This window comes from Myotis myotis, unplaced genomic scaffold (genome assembly GCF_014108235.1).
Source record: "Myotis myotis isolate mMyoMyo1 unplaced genomic scaffold, mMyoMyo1.p scaffold_m19_p_3, whole genome shotgun sequence".
NCBI lineage: Eukaryota > Metazoa > Chordata > Mammalia > Chiroptera > Vespertilionidae > Myotis > Myotis myotis.
In genome coordinates this window covers 15259125-15274740 of record NW_023416335.1, presented here as the reverse complement: position 1 = coordinate 15274740, position 15616 = coordinate 15259125, and the positions used below count along the sequence as shown (strand labels likewise).

General features: G+C 39.5%; 1 protein-coding gene across 2 annotated transcripts; it reads right to left on the bottom strand.

The window, feature by feature from the left end:
• Positions 1–2923: 2923 nt before the first annotated feature.
• Positions 2924–15338, bottom strand: LEPROTL1 (leptin receptor overlapping transcript like 1). Of its 2 annotated transcripts, none has more exons than XM_036296785.1 (4): positions 15205–15338; positions 7415–7490; positions 6062–6248; positions 2924–5189 (listed from the first exon to the last, which is right to left on the bottom strand). In XM_036296785.1, the coding sequence occupies exons 1-4, from the start codon at positions 15218–15220 to the stop codon at positions 5073–5075; spliced, it is 396 nt and encodes a 131-aa protein (XP_036152678.1). In that variant the 5' UTR covers positions 15221–15338; the 3' UTR covers positions 2924–5072. The 2 variants fall into 2 exon arrangements, with proteins under 2 accessions (XP_036152678.1, XP_036152677.1); XM_036296784.1 differs by lacking the exon at positions 15205–15338 and adding an exon at positions 9072–9486.
• Positions 15339–15616: the final 278 nt, after the last annotated feature.

Below are 15616 nucleotides of genomic sequence, written 5' to 3'. Positions count from 1 at the left end.
TAAGCCAATAGCTTTGAGAGTGGTTTGTTATGCAGCAATAGTTAAGATTTTAATTCTCCTCCAATTTGATTGGTAGATTCAATGCAATCCCAATCAAAATCCCAGAGGCTTTTTAAAAACAGAAATTGGCCGAAACCGGTTTGGCTCAGTGGATAGAGCGTCAGCCTGCGGACTGAGAGGTCCCGGGTTCGATTCCGGTCAAGGGCATGTACCTGGGTTGCGGGCACATCCCCAGTGGGGGATGTGCAAGAGGCAGCTGATCGATGTTTCTCTCTCATCGATGTTTCTAACTCTATCTCTCTCCCTTCCTCTCTGTGAAAAATCAATAAAATATATTTAAAAAATAAAAACAAATTGACAAAGCTAATTCTAAAGTTTATATAAATGTACTAAAAACTTACCATAAGTAAACAATTTTGGAAAAATTGAAGAATAGGCAGGCTTACTAAAAAGCATCAGTAGATTCACACTGACATGGCTAATTTTTTACAAAAGTGCCAAAGTGCTTGAAAGGGAAAAGGATAGTCTTAACAACAAAGTGATATTAGTGAAAATTCATGTGGGGAAAAAAAGGAGCCTCAACTCTTATTTCATACCACACACAAACATATCTTGAAATGAATCACAGGCCTTACTATAAGAGGTAAGTTTATAAAACTTCTAGAAGGAAACAGAAGAAAAATCTTCATGACTTTAGAGGTAGTCAAAGAATGCTTAAAGCAGTAACAATTTTTAAAAGAAAAAAAATTGGTAACTGACTTATCAAAAGAAAAAAACATGCTTTTTAAAAGACATTATGAAAGCAAAATACAAACCTCAAAATGGGAGTAAAATATCATAATACATATAATCTGACACAGGACTTTACAACTCAGAGAGGCCATACAATAAAAATGTGCAAAAATTTGAATACACACTTCACAAAAGAACATACTTCACTTTTTAGCTATTATAAATAATTCATGTATAAGCTTTTATGTAGGTATTTTCAGTTCTCTTGGGTATATATCTAGGAGTGAAATTGCTGGGTCATATGGTAATTATGTTTAACTTTTTGAGGAACTGCAAAATGTTTTTCACAATAGCTGAGTCATTTTAAACCCCAAATAATGTATGAAGATTCCAATATTCCTGCATCCTCTTATTATCTGTCTTTTTCACTCTAGCCAGCCTAGGGGATGTGAAATGGTATTTTATTGTGGTTTGCCTTTGGATTTCTTTAATGACTAATAATGTTGAGCATCTTTTCATGTGCTTACTGGCATTTATATCTTCTTTGGAGAAATGGCTATTTGGATGCTTCCCATTTCTTAATTGGGTTGTCTTTCCACTGTTGAGCTATTTATATATTTTGGATGTGTAATCCTTATGATATATAACTTGGAAATATCTTCTATCTGTAGGTTGTCTTTTTACTTTCTTGATAGTGTCCTTTGAAGCACAAAAGGCTTACATTTTTGATGAAGCACAATTTATATATTTTTCCTTTGGCTGCTTGCTGCTTGTCATATCTAAGAAACCATTGCCTAATCCAAGGTCATGAAAATTTATACTTATGTAAATCTCAGATTTTCATAGTTTAGCTTTTACATGTAGGTTTATGATTCATTTTGAGTTAATTTTTTAATACAGTATAAGGTAAGGTTTCAATTTCAATCTTTTGCATGTGGATATCCAGCTGTGTCTGTACCATTTGTTGAAAATACCATTCTTTCCCCCATTGAATTGTCTTGGCACCTAAAGTTGATTTTCAAAGATAAAAACAACAACAACAAAAATCATTGCAATGCTTGGGGGAGGCCTCCACTAGAAGGGCCCCATACCTGTACCCCTGAGATCAGAAAGTTTCCACTACCACCCCAAGGTCAGGAAGGCACTGCCAAAGTCACAAATCTCCTATATCTCCTACGTCTGGTTAAAAGCAGTGGAATGCAGAATCTTGTCCACCCCTGAAAAAACCCACTCCTGCCAAAGCCTGCTCGCCACTGCCGACAGACGATGAACATCTTTTGCTTTTGTTCAGGTTTCCAATTAGCAAATGATAGTTCTTTCCTTGGAATGACAGAATATTAGGAGGCTCGTAACAGAATAAGAGCTTCCTGGTCTTTACTGAGAGAAAGGGCAATACATGTTTATATGAAATATGAATGTGTATGTCCTACCAATTTTATACATCACAAAGCATCCTGAGATCTAAAACACACATATCATGAAAAGTAATGCTGCATGGCTGCTTTTTATATTTGATGCGTTAACTAAAAGTTGTATGAGACTTAGGAAATCTAGTCAAATTTATATAAATATTCTAGAGTTACTCTAGAAATCTGGATTATTCTGACAATACCTCCAAATCATATTAGACACTAAGAACCTATAATCTGAACGTTATAAAGTATATAATAAGACTATAATTAGGATAAATTGGGACAAGACTTAATTTTGATAAAAGAGAACAGTACTTTTCTCTGTTCACATTGTACTACATGGATTAATTTTTTACTTTTAACTGTTTGAAATGTTTACTAAAAACAAAATACTCTAATAGTAAGTGGTAATAGAGATATTAAAACATGCAGTCATAAAAGCGTTCTGAAAATTTAAGGCCAAGTACAACATTGACTTTAGATTATCAGTAATCTTTTCATGTCAACAAACCCTTCTGTTGCTGTTTTTGTAAAAGGGTGGGTAAAAACTCTACTTCCCCAGGTTACCAATCCTTTTACTACAGCTCAAAATCATAGGGCTTCATTGTAATACTTATTACTATGATTTCAATTTAATTTTGGAAGTGAAACTTCTGTAAGTCCAATGTTGTAACTAATGTCATACTTGCTTTATATTACACTATTAAAATGGATAATGCACTTCAGAAACTGAAGTGTGTAGTACATTTTCATATCAAAAACACCCACAAACTAAAAAAGATATTTAAAATCTTTATTGTTTCATCATCAAAAGTTTTCTTTCCATAGAATAATGGCAATGAAGTATCAGTGCATGTTCTATGGAAAATTCATACCTCAAGTAACTAGCTTAGAAATCAAAAACAGCACTATGTCAAGCTAGTGTGCAAGATCAAAGACACAATGCCGCCAATGCAACCAGTATACAGAAAGAATATGCAGCTGTCAGAAAAGGAGTCTATGGCCAAGTGACTAAAAGAGTTGCAGTGCACTGTGCTGACATTCTAGAACAGAAAATGGGCAATGACTAAAGAATGTACTTCCTGCCAAAAAAATATCGAGATTACAGGCACTGAGTTCCCAACGGTTTCACCAGCTAATTCATGTGAAGCTGTACCTTCCTCTTTAAGGCTACAGCACTACTGCAAGCCATCTTCAGCCTACTATGTAAATGGGACAACCACATGCAGATATTTCATTCTGCTTCCCATCTCACAGCTAAAAGTAACAACTTGGGTGCAGCTGTATAAACCTGTGGCCTTTAGGCATCTTTAGTAAAAAGATGACCAAACCTAAAATTTGTTCCCATTTTCTTGAAAAATTTATAAAATAACAAAAGATATCTGTCATGATTACTCAGTGTTGTCTGAAGGCAAGACAATTTTTTATGAAAGTATACTGAATGATTATACAAACAAATGTCCTCAACAAAATACTGTCAGACCAATTTAAACATTTTCATAACTAGCTCTTGAAAAAAGTACTGATAACTGTGAGCTGCAAATAACCACTACAATCTGATCATGCCAGGTTACTGGGAATTTTCAGGTTGGGTTTGTGTCTGAAGCTGGATTTGGCTACTTTGCATTAATTCACACAATAAATGCCATTTAAAAGGAAACAGCAGCTCTACTGTGATGAAATAAAAATGAAAACAATTGAGAGGTATACAGGAAACTTGTCTTAAATTACATATAACATTAGAGAATAATAACTACTATTACCATCGTCTAAATGTTAAATTGTTAATGCATGAATTATCTGCAGGATTAACAAGTCACTTGTTAATCATGCCAAGGCCTTGTGGGGCAAGGGGCACTCTGAATGTATGGCATAGCAATTTCTTTCCAGGTGAGTTAAACACCTCTGATTTAAAGTGTTATTAAACTATATTTGAAGTGATTTTACTTACTATATTCACTGTATAAAATAAGTTAAAAGGAGGGAGCAGGGAAAGGTTTTCTGTATATGTGATGCAAACATCTTTCCCATATCAGTAGTAGTTCCACAAATGTCCATTTTACCTATGGTAAAATATGAAAGGCTAATAAAAGATCAAAAATTTCCCTTATAGAAACAGGACTCAAAAAATGAAATTTCAACATCGTTTCCTTCCACAATGCAACTCTTTAACTATCATAAACAAAAATAAAAACCACATCTCAAAAATCTGTTTTTACACCCTTACCTTAAAGTTTAACAAAAAAATTCTTCAAACAACTGAGAAGAAAAGCACTCCTTTGTAGCAATTCCATAAAATAATTTTCAATTCACAAAACATCTGCTTACTGGCAAAACCAGCATGGGCATTAATGCTTGGCCCTTCTGAGGTATAAATGCAGCTATATACACACTGAGTATATAGTCTATAAGGTATGCCAACAGTTCGAATGTTTGCATAAAATTGGGAGTGATGTCATCCTGACTGATTGAACTTACTTTTATAACTTTTTGTAATAATGAAGGTTAAATAATCTTAAAAGATATACTTTAGCCCAGTAATACCCAGCAGAAATCTAATTCCTAACCAATGCAATGATTATTACATTTAAAAAATTTTTAACACTGCCTATTAATAAAAAAAAAAACAACACAAAAAACTGAACAAGAGAAACACATAAATATTTAAATTCAGCAGGACACCACAGGAAGCATACTATATAGATAAGTGTGAAATCAGTCAAGCTTTTTTTCCCAAAAGAGAAAATCCTTTTAATCCTTTAGCAAGTCTCTGTGAAAATAGTATGCTTACAATAAAAGGGAGAAGGGAGTATCTAGAACACCTCAACAGGCTTGCTACACCATTCAGCATTGCTGCCCCATCTCCTGTGTGCATGGATGGCCAACAAATGACAAGAAGTCCACTTGATAATAGTTCAGTAATTTCTTTCACCACTGCTGCCAGCTGAAGTCGTCATTGCTTCCAAAGACCAAGAAAAAGCCCAGTATAGTTGCAAAGATGACTGTGTTTCCTGTGAGAACAAGTGCACAAGCTCCCCACGCAATCTATGGAAATAAGATATAAACAGTCAGTTAATAGACATATGAAAACAAAAAGAAAATGAAAAGCAAATCAAGGCTCTAGTTGTGTGCCAAGCATGATCTAAAACACTACTGAACACTTAATAGTACCTCTATTTTACTGTTTGTATTTATCTCTAGTTCCTTTAAAAAGACAAAGCCATGGAAAGATGAATAACTATTCAAAAGAAGCTTGTTGCCTTCTGGGCTATGAGGAGGCAGCATAGAATTCTACAATTTTCTGTTTATAAAGAAATGTGCTCCAACTCTTCTTTAGTGAATCTAAAATTTTATCTAGAGAGATTAAAAAACAAAAACCAACAAAAAACCCCAATATACAGAGAGCAGATTACATTGACAATATCAGAGGTGAAAACACACTCATGTACAATCCTTTAAAAGGGCAGGAGCAGTATGAAAGGGTGGCCAGTCCCCATCTTTTCTGTCTTCTCTACTTCCCCAGAGATGAAAGAGTGAACCTATGACTGGGGAGTTTGGGAGGAAGAGCTGAGTATAGGTAACCCAGCCTTCTCTTTGTACTTCTCCACCTGCAAAGAACACAAGCTCTCCTTGGGTCTTCCCTGTTCCGAGCTGTACAGCACAGGTCTGCGGTTGTTCAGCACCTGGTTTATTAGCTTTTGTGCCCAATTCTGACAGCAAAGTATCGGTGAGCCAACCATGCTATGCTGCACACCTGAGCCATGCTCTCCGATACCATTTTTATCAGTTAACAACAAAAGTACGTTTCTAAAATCTCTATCCTAGAGGCTCCCTTGTCTCATCACTTTTTCATGTCATTTTAACAAAAATTTTTTCCTGAAAAAAACTTTTCATTAGTGAAGAATGTGTTCACTTACCAGGTGTGCTCTGGCAAATACAATAGGGAGTCCGAAAGCTGAGACAACAATGCCTGTTGTAAGAAATATGGCAAGTTCCTTACAAGCGTTACTCATAGCATCTGTATCATCCACTAGTCGTCTTGCTATGCAGTATGGAATAGGTGAAAGGATGTAAAAAAACAGAACAAAGAGGGGCCAGTATTGGCTAGAAAAAGAAAAAAATAAGTTAAGGTAGTTTTGCTACTTATGTCATTTTTCAACACATAAAATATGCTTTTTAAAAATAAGGACCAAAGGAATAATATTGCAATGTACAAAACATGACACAACTTAAACATAAGCTATACCCTGAACACCAAAAAGAGGAACATTCAGAATCATAGTATTCCCATTGTTAATTATGATACAATTAGTAAAATATTTCTTATATTAAAAGAAAATGCTTTATAAATTAAAACAGTTGGAATCAAGGCCTAAAACTTAAACTATATTTTATTTTAGGTTATAAATACAGAGGCATACGGAAAATGGGAATGTTATCACAGTGATTTTTAAATTCAAAAGTCATGCCCTTGACTTCAATGATATCCTGCCTCAGCATAGAGCTGGAACACCTCCAAACTTTTTTTAGGTCACTAGGAACTCCTCAAATATAAAAAATCAAAGTAGAGAAAATGAACTGAAAGTAATACTGAAAACTTTAAGCCAGAATAGAGAATTGATTACAATAAAAATAGATGGCTTTTAGCCTGTAGTTCTGTATTGTCATTTTCTGGTTATAATAATAAAATTATAGTTATGTGAGACAGTATCACTGAGGGGAAACTGTGTGAAGGGTACAGGGGACTGTTCTGTACTATTTTTGCAAATTCCAATAGTCCATAATTATTTTAAAATACAAGGATAAAATACACATATGATTGAAGATTCATTCATACAGGCTTATACTAAGCAAAGATTTATCTATGTTTTTACTAAAAATCTTTTCCTAGATATTTTGAGACTAGAAAAAAATTACAAATGAACATATGCTTAAGAAAAGAACTCAAACAATACAAAAGCACAAAAGGAGAAAACTCAGAGTTGCCCACATCTCCTCTGCTTTTTCCTTCCTACTCTCCTATTAAGCTTCTTGTGGATCCTTCCATCTTTCTATTTGATAAAAACTTTGAAATTATGAATGAATTGCTGCACTTTTCCATTTAACAATATACCTTGAACTTTACATATTAGCAATTACAGCTCTTCCTCATTCTTAAGATGGTTTCTCAGGATTACTTCTACAGCAGTAAAAACAATTTTTTTGAGCTTTAAAAGCAGAAAAATGTTATTCTTATATATGCAAAAAACCCAGACAAACATTTTACATACTTGTATATTGGAAGGGCACATCCAAGCATCAAAAACATCAGCCCAATTGCTCCTCCAAAGGACAAACTAATCAAAGCTGCAAAGTAAATAAAAAGTCAAGTAGAAATAGTAATTAAACTAAATCAATTATTATTTTTATTATTATTATTAGCAGTCTGAACATTATTTGTAATCCCAGAAGTAAAAAGCAAAATAATACACACAAAACCAAATGTACTGAAAGTTATCTTTCAAAGTGTAAGTTACCTAGTCACACAATATGTCTTCTATAGCATCTTCAAGGCAAAATGAAGCAATATTGATTTTCAAATTGCTAGCACACCACTGAATTCCCTGGTTCCCTTCTCAATCTACAAGATCAATGCTCCTCCAGACATTAGTATTATATTTACCCCACAGATCACTATAGTTTTGAAAAGCAATTATGTGGAGAAACTCCGCACTGTCAGCTTTACTGGACTTGTCCTCCTCTGGGAAACTCTGTCTGGCTCAGCTTTTGCTTCTTATACACAAATGTACACAAAACTGGTAAGATAGTTTCTAAAGTTATACACACATACTTATACAAAGCATTGTATTTTATAAAGGGTTTTCACATATATCAGTAAATAGAAACAACTTTCTTGAATAGTTAATCAGTGGCCTAGAATTAAGCAAATAAATAAATGATCAATTTATTTCCAGTTCTATATAACTGGTATTTCTGCAACTATGTGCCTAAAAGAATAACTTATGTCTTTTTTTTAGTGATGTAGTTAAAATTCCAAAGATTTGCAGAAGGCCTAAAAGTTGTCAAGACAAAAATCTAACATATACAAACCAAAATTAATTATAAAGGGGTTAGATGTTGCCAAGTACTACTGATATACTTCTCTGAATTAAAGTGAGCAAAATCAAGGAATCCCATGGACGTGGTAGCCTAGCACATTTAGATCATTGATGTAGGGCAGTGATGGTGAACCTTTTGAGCTCGGCGTGTCAGCATTTTGAAGGACCCTAACTTAACTCTGGTGCCATGTCACATATAAAAATTTTTTTATATTTGTAACCATAGTAAAACGAAGATTTATATTTTTGATATTTATTTTATATATTTAAATGCCATTTAACAAAGAAAAAGCAACCAAAAAAATGAGTTCGTGTATCGCCTCTGACACACGTGTCATAGGTTCGCCATCACTGATGTAGGGCATATCAATCCTGAACACATTTACTTAGTCCAGTGGTTCTCAACCTTCCTAACGCCGCGACCCTTTAATACAGTTCCTCATGTTGTGGTGACCCCCAACCATAAAATTATTTTCGTTGCTACTTCATAACTGTAATTTTGCTACTGTTATGAATCGTAATGTAAATATCTTATATGCAGGATGTATTGAGGCGACCCCTGTGAAAGGGTCGTTCGATCCCCAAAGGGGTCACGACCCACAGGTTGAGAACCATTGACTTAGTCCTTAATGCAATAATATTTTCAGCGACTGAAAGAAAAATTTGCACTTTAATTTTACAGTAAATGAGGAAGTTTACAAGGGAATGCACTGTAAATGATTAGGGAAATACTGAATTTACCATCTGTTTTGTTCAGTTAAATATAGGTCTTCATAATCTGTCCTGTTTTTGTCCCCTGAACACTTATCAATCACAACAGGCTGCTCACCCTTGCCCTCTGCACTCCGGTGATACTGGCCCTCTCTCCTTTTCTGGGAATCAGCAGGTTCCCTCGTCTATGTGGTCGTTGCACGTGTTGTCTCTTCTACCTCAGACACAGCTTTATTCATTCATTTCGTTCAAAAAATATTCACTGAGCACCAAATAGGTAACAGGGGCTGGGATATGTTAATAAATGAGATAAGGCCCTTTCACACTCAGGGAGCTTGCATTCTTGTCCTGCTACAACTTCCTCTTTCCTCCAAGTTAATTTCTACTCTTCCTTCAGGTCTCAGCTCAATTATTTCTTCCTCAGTAAAGTCTTTCCAAACCTCCTAACTATTCTATTCATTCATTCAAGAAGTATCTATTGAGCACCTAATGTATGTCACACACTGTTCTTGATTCTGAAGATAAAGCAATGAAAAAAATCAAAGCTCTTGCCCTGGCCAGTGTGGCTCCGTCGGTTGGAGCAATGTCAGTACACCAAAAGGTGGTGGAATCCATGGCATGTGCAGGAAGCAGCTGACCGATGTTTCTCTCTCTCTGCCTTCCTCTCTAAAATTATTAAAAAAAAAAAAAAATCAAAGCTCTTACTCTCACGAAGCTTACATTCTAGCAGGAGAATAAATATTTAAAAAGCCAGCCAGCCACGTCACTGGTTGGGTGTCAACCTATGATCCAGGGGGTCACAACCTATGAACCTGGCCGGGGCACATGCCCAGGTTGCGGCTCACTCCCCAGGGTGGGGCCTGCAGGAGGCAGCCAACCAATGATTCTCATCATTGATGTTTCTCTCTCTCTCTCTCCCTCCTCTCTGAAATAAATAAAAATATATTTTAAAAAATTAAAAAGTCAGCAAATAAATGTCAAGTGCTATGAAAAAAATCAGTTAGGGAAAGGGGAGGGAGTGTTCTTCCAGACCCAGAGGCCCGGGAAGGCCTGATGAGGTGACATTGAGTAGACACCTATATGAAATGAGAAACTGGACCCTGTGGATATCTGGGGGGACTCTGCAGAGGGACATGCATGTGCAGAGACTCTCCTTACTCCAAGCATGTCAAACGCAAAGGCTAACCTGGGCCAAATAAACCAGGTTTAAGTTGATGTGGGCTGCAAAAGAACGAAAGCTTCGATTTTCATAGAAACGTAGGTTTATTTTGATAGAGACATGCTGAATATAAAGGGCTGAAATAAATGAGTAATCGTTAACATAATAGAACATTTTAATAAAAATTAATTTTTTCTTGAACATTAACTTACCAGGCACTGGATAATTGCACAAATTAATAAGCGAAACGCAGCCCTAACCGGTTTGGCTCAGTGGATAGAGTGTCAGCCTGCGGACTCAAGGGTCCCAGGTTCGATTCCGGTCAAGGGCATGTACCTTGGTTGCGGGCACATTCCCAGTGGGGAGTGTGCAGGAGGCAGCTGATCAATGTTTCTCTCTCATCCATGTTTCTAACTCTCTATCCTTCTCCCTTCCTCTCTGTAAAAAATCAATAAAATATAGAAAAAAAAAATAAGCGTAATGCAAATAAACCTATTTTTCTTGTTCTCTGAAAGTCAAATATTTCCTATTGCGCACACCAAACAAGTCAGTCCAAGACTAATGAAGTGGCAATTGGCTGCTAAAATATTCGCTGCTAGTTCGGTGGAGAGAAATGGTGCGCCTGCGTGAAAGGCACGTAAGGGAAATGAATTCAACACGATTCTAGTAATCAGTCATTAGAGAACGTTGTAGTTCGTTATTAATAGAGGCCCGATGCACGAAATTCGTGCGGGGGTGGGTGAACTCCCTCAGCCAGGCCTGCGCCCTCTTGCAATCCGGGACCTCTTGCTCCTAACCACCCATCTGCTCATTCCTTACCCCTTGGCTCGCTGCTCCTTAGCGCTGCTGTGGAGGCAGGAGAGGCTCGGGCCACTGCCTCTGCGCTTGTCAGCTGTGAGCCCCGCTTCTGGCTGAGCGGTGCTCCCACTGGGGGAGCGTACTGACCACTAGGGGGGAGCTCCAGCGTTAAGCGTCTTCCCCCTGGTGGTCAGTGCGCCTAATAGCGACCAGTCATTCTGGTATTTCGGCTGTAGATTATGTATAACAGGATATTGTAAAAATTAACGCCCTAGCTGGCTTGGCTCAGTGGATAGAGCGTCAGCCTGCAGACTGAAGGGTCCCAGGTTCGATTCCAGCCAAGGGCACATGCCTGGGTTGAGGGCTCATTCCCCAGTAGGGGGTGTGCAAGAGGCAGCCAATCAATGATTCTCTCTCGTTATTGATGTTTCTCTCTCTCTCTCCTTCTCCCTTCCTCTCTGAAATCAATAAAGAAATATATTTAAAAAAATAATTAAGTTACAAAATTTTTATTAAAACATTTCTTACATACCGTTATATTGGTTGGGCCGCAAAAATATTAGTTGTGGGCCACATGCAGCCCGTTGGCCGTGAGTTTGACATGCTTGCCTTACACTGTACACCTCCCCTTTGTTCAGTATCACAGCTGTAATTTACATTGATTTGTATTTGTCTTTCCTTTTAAACTGTTGGCTCCACAAGAGAAAATGTTTTTCTGTTGTTGATGCTCATGTCCCAGCACTTAACACTCAATAATAAATAATATCGGTAGAATTAATGAAAGGAATGAAAGGGGTGGGCGGGAGAAAGGGAGGGAAGCAGATGAGGATGGAGGAGCAGTAGAGGGGAGTGGCGGGGAGGACCGGGAGGAAAGGCGAGGATGGGGGGAAGGGGGAGATAGTGTGCCTGATGTAGTAGGGTAGATACAGCCCTTAACTGAAAATCAGGAGATGCTGGGTCCTATCTCCTATCAGCCTCCTACTAGCTGTCTACATACAGTGATTACATCTGAGAGTCAGTAGTTTCTCCTATGAGAGTTGGACTAGATCTGAAATGCAAATAATTCTCTGGACACTAGAGATATTAGTTATAAGATATGCTGAGGAAGTAAAAAAACATTTCTACTTTTTTTTTAAATTTAGTTGCCAAACACCTAAGTTCACCACTATAAATACTATATAGGAACACCTTATTTATTCAGAAGGCAATTTACCCAGAATATATATAGCTTAGAATCCTGTAGGAAACAAAGGTCAAAATATATGTCACAAAACTCATACACTAAAGCTAATACTCTTTTTTAAAAAATATGTTTTTATTGACTTTTGAGAGGAAGGGAGAGAGAGAAAATCAATGTGAGAGAGAAACATTGATGGGCTGCCTCCTGCATGCCCCCTACTGGGGATCCAGCTGCAACCCAGGCATGTGCCCCTGACTGGGAATCAAACCAGTGACCTTTTGGTACATAGGCTGATACTCAACCAACTGAGCCACATCAGCCAGGGCATAAAGTTAACATTTGTTATAAACAGACCCTTAGTCTCTTATTCAGCGGTTATTTATTCATGTTTTAATAATACAATTACTGTGTGTGAATTTCGGCAGAATGAAACATTTTTATTTTATTTTTTAAAAATATATTTTTATTGACTTCAGAGAGGAAGGGAGAGGGAGAGAGAGATAGAAACATCAATGATGAGAGAGAATCATTGGTCGGTTGCCTCCTGCACACCCACCCCACACTGTGGATGGACCCACAACCGGGGCAGGTGCCCTGACCAGGAATCAAACTGTGACTTCCTGGATCACAGGTCAATGCTCAACCACTGAACCACACTGGCTGGGCAAAACATTTTTATTTTAAAGAATCATCCAGGCATGTATGTTTTCAACAGCAATTCATGTACCCAGTGAAAAGATCAGTTACATATATCTTGTGACATAAAATTTTGTAAGTTTGATTATCTTGTTCCCCATGTTAAAACAAACGAGAAAGAGGAGGTAGAACTGTTTATAAGCAAGATCTGGCCTCTGACAGGAGGGAGGAGACTGAAAAAAAAAAATCAGGGAGAAAAATTCTCCAAAAGCATACCAGTTTCCTGTCATCTTGGCCAAGGGGCAAGTAGTCTTAGGACTTGGTCTCTGAGGGTAACTCTGTTCTGTGACAGAGAACAATTATGTTCTTATCAAAAAAGAAAATCTAAATTCTTTGAGTATACTCTTAAAAACTTAAAGACAACTTTTAAAAAAAATCAAGGAACAAAAATGAGATATGATTCAGGTATCAAAAAAGAATTTGTGATATATCATCTCTTAGTCATACTGGTTAAAAACCAATGGGATTTAAATAAAGTGCTAAAAAGCGTTCCCCAAACTTTTAAAGTTTCTCCAGTATTATGAAATCAGGAACTAGGCTGATTTATATACAAATTTCATCATTTGTGTATAAATGGTTGTCCTAGATGACATCAACAAGACAAGAATTTATATTGTCATTGAGTGATGCAACATTTGGAAGCAAAACTTAGACGAGTCTGATTTCTCTTCCCAAAGCCTCCACAGTAGTGATGGATAGAACAGCCCAATTATCTAAACTCTATCTAGAGACAGAGTGCTGGTTCTGTGATTACAAAGAAATTAGAGTAGGAGAGGGGACCAGTTCCCTAATCTAGCAGTTACCAGAAAAAGCCAATATATAACAAAGCAACAGGCAAGTGGCCCAAGAAATAAATAATGGATTCCAATTATTATAGCAACACTCCTCCTTAATAACATAGGCCAACAGGAAGAAAATATCCTGATAACTAATCATCATCATAACAATCAGAAAATCTTACTGAAACAAAAAATGTTAAGTACAATTCCATCTGAGACACTTTCACCCAGTTAATATTTACCGAGGTTTACAGGAAGAAATTAGTTATTTTAAGAGACTCCTGCATGAATGACAATGAAGAAATGCGGAAGAACAGGGAACCTGGCAACATCCTAAAAACCACACCATTGTACCATAACTGCCCTTCACACAAGCATTTAAAAGGGTCTATTATGGTTCAGAAGGAGATTATAAAGCAGTGGTCCTCAACCTTGGCTGCACATTAGAATCACCTGGGAATCTTTTTAAAATCCTGATTTCTGAGATTTTAAACCACTGTTATAAAGGCTCTCAGTTGCTCAGATGACAACGTTTCATATGGGAAACAAAATGTTTTCAGAAATTAAAAATAAACAAGAAACGGTAAAAAAACAACAACACACGTGACTCTGGGAAAGAAGCTCAAAGTTATCCTTAAAGGAAACAAAATACAGAGAAAAAACACTGGCTATCAAAGATCTTCACTTCCTGCTCTGCCGCCCCCTTTTCAAAGCCGCAGGTCAGGAAATCAATGAAGTTCATTGTCAAGTTGAAAAACGCTGTTAAGGGTACTGTTAAGGGTACCTGCTTCTAATCACATGAACAAAACCACCAGTTGGGGAGAATGCAACCTTCCTATTTCTAAAGAGAAGCTACGATCAAACGACTCATTTTCCACTAAGTTTTAAACTATTTCATCTTTTAAAAACCCAACTAAACACAAACGCTGGCATGTGGAAAAGCCTCAGCCTGCGAGCGTGGAGAGGGCGGAGAAGAGGAACCCCTGCGAGCTGCCTGCAGGGTCTCGCCTGCGGCTCACCCACCGCACGACAGAACACATCAGCCCCAGGAGCTCGGAGAGCTCGGAGCCGGGTCCCGAGAGGACGCAACCGCCGAGGTTTCGGAAAGCGCCGGCTTAACCCTTCCGGGGCGCTGCGGGGCCACGGGGCTCGGCTCAGCGCCCCGAGATCGCGCTGGTGCCTTTCAGTGGGAAATGACACTGATTTTCCGTGCCGGGCATCTCTCGCGGTCTCAGCCCCCTCAAACGCACACTCTGCCCCCCTCTCTCCGGGATGCGAACTCCTGCAAAACGAGTTGCCGCGGGACTTTGAACAGACCGCGGACCACTTCGTTCTGGGTACGGGGGGCGATGGGTGGGGAGAGAGAGGCTGCGGGGACGAGCGGAACGCGGGGGCTGACCGAGAAGCCGGGACCTCCGCCGTCCGATCTGGGAGGTCGCCGCGCCCACCTGCGCCCCGAGGCTGGGAAGCGGCGAGGGAGGGAAGAGGCGGGGGCGGGGGTCCCGGGTCGGCCTCCGGCGCTGGGACCCCGCGGCGCGCGCTGCGGCCGGGGCGGTGGCGTGCGGGGGCCGAGCGGGGCACCCTCCCCCTCGCTGCGGGCGGCCACCCAGCCCTCCTGCGCCCGGCGCCCCAGGCCCACCTTTGATGCCAGCCATGGCGGTGACGTCGCTCCTGGCTCCTGGACCCGAGGCGGCGGCGGCGGCGGCGGCCGGGAGACCAGAGACGCGCGGCGGCGGCGACCAGACAACACCCGGAAGTGCGCGACGCAGTACTTCCGCCGGCCGCTCGCACTCGCGCGGGGGGCGCGCGGGCCGGGGACTAGCGGGCCGACCCCTTCCTTCCCGGCTCGGGTCCTCGGCAGATCGCCGCCCCCGGAGGCTCTCCCCGCAGCCCGTTTCCGGGGCGGGCCGGCGGCGGCCCGCGGTGCTCCTCGGGTGGCGGAAGCCCCGTTCCGAGGCTCCTCGCGGGGACCCCGCAATGTTCCTTCTTCTTCTTCTTCGAGGAGGAGGGAGCCTCGACGTGTGGGAGGCATGGTGTGATGTCCCTGGGAG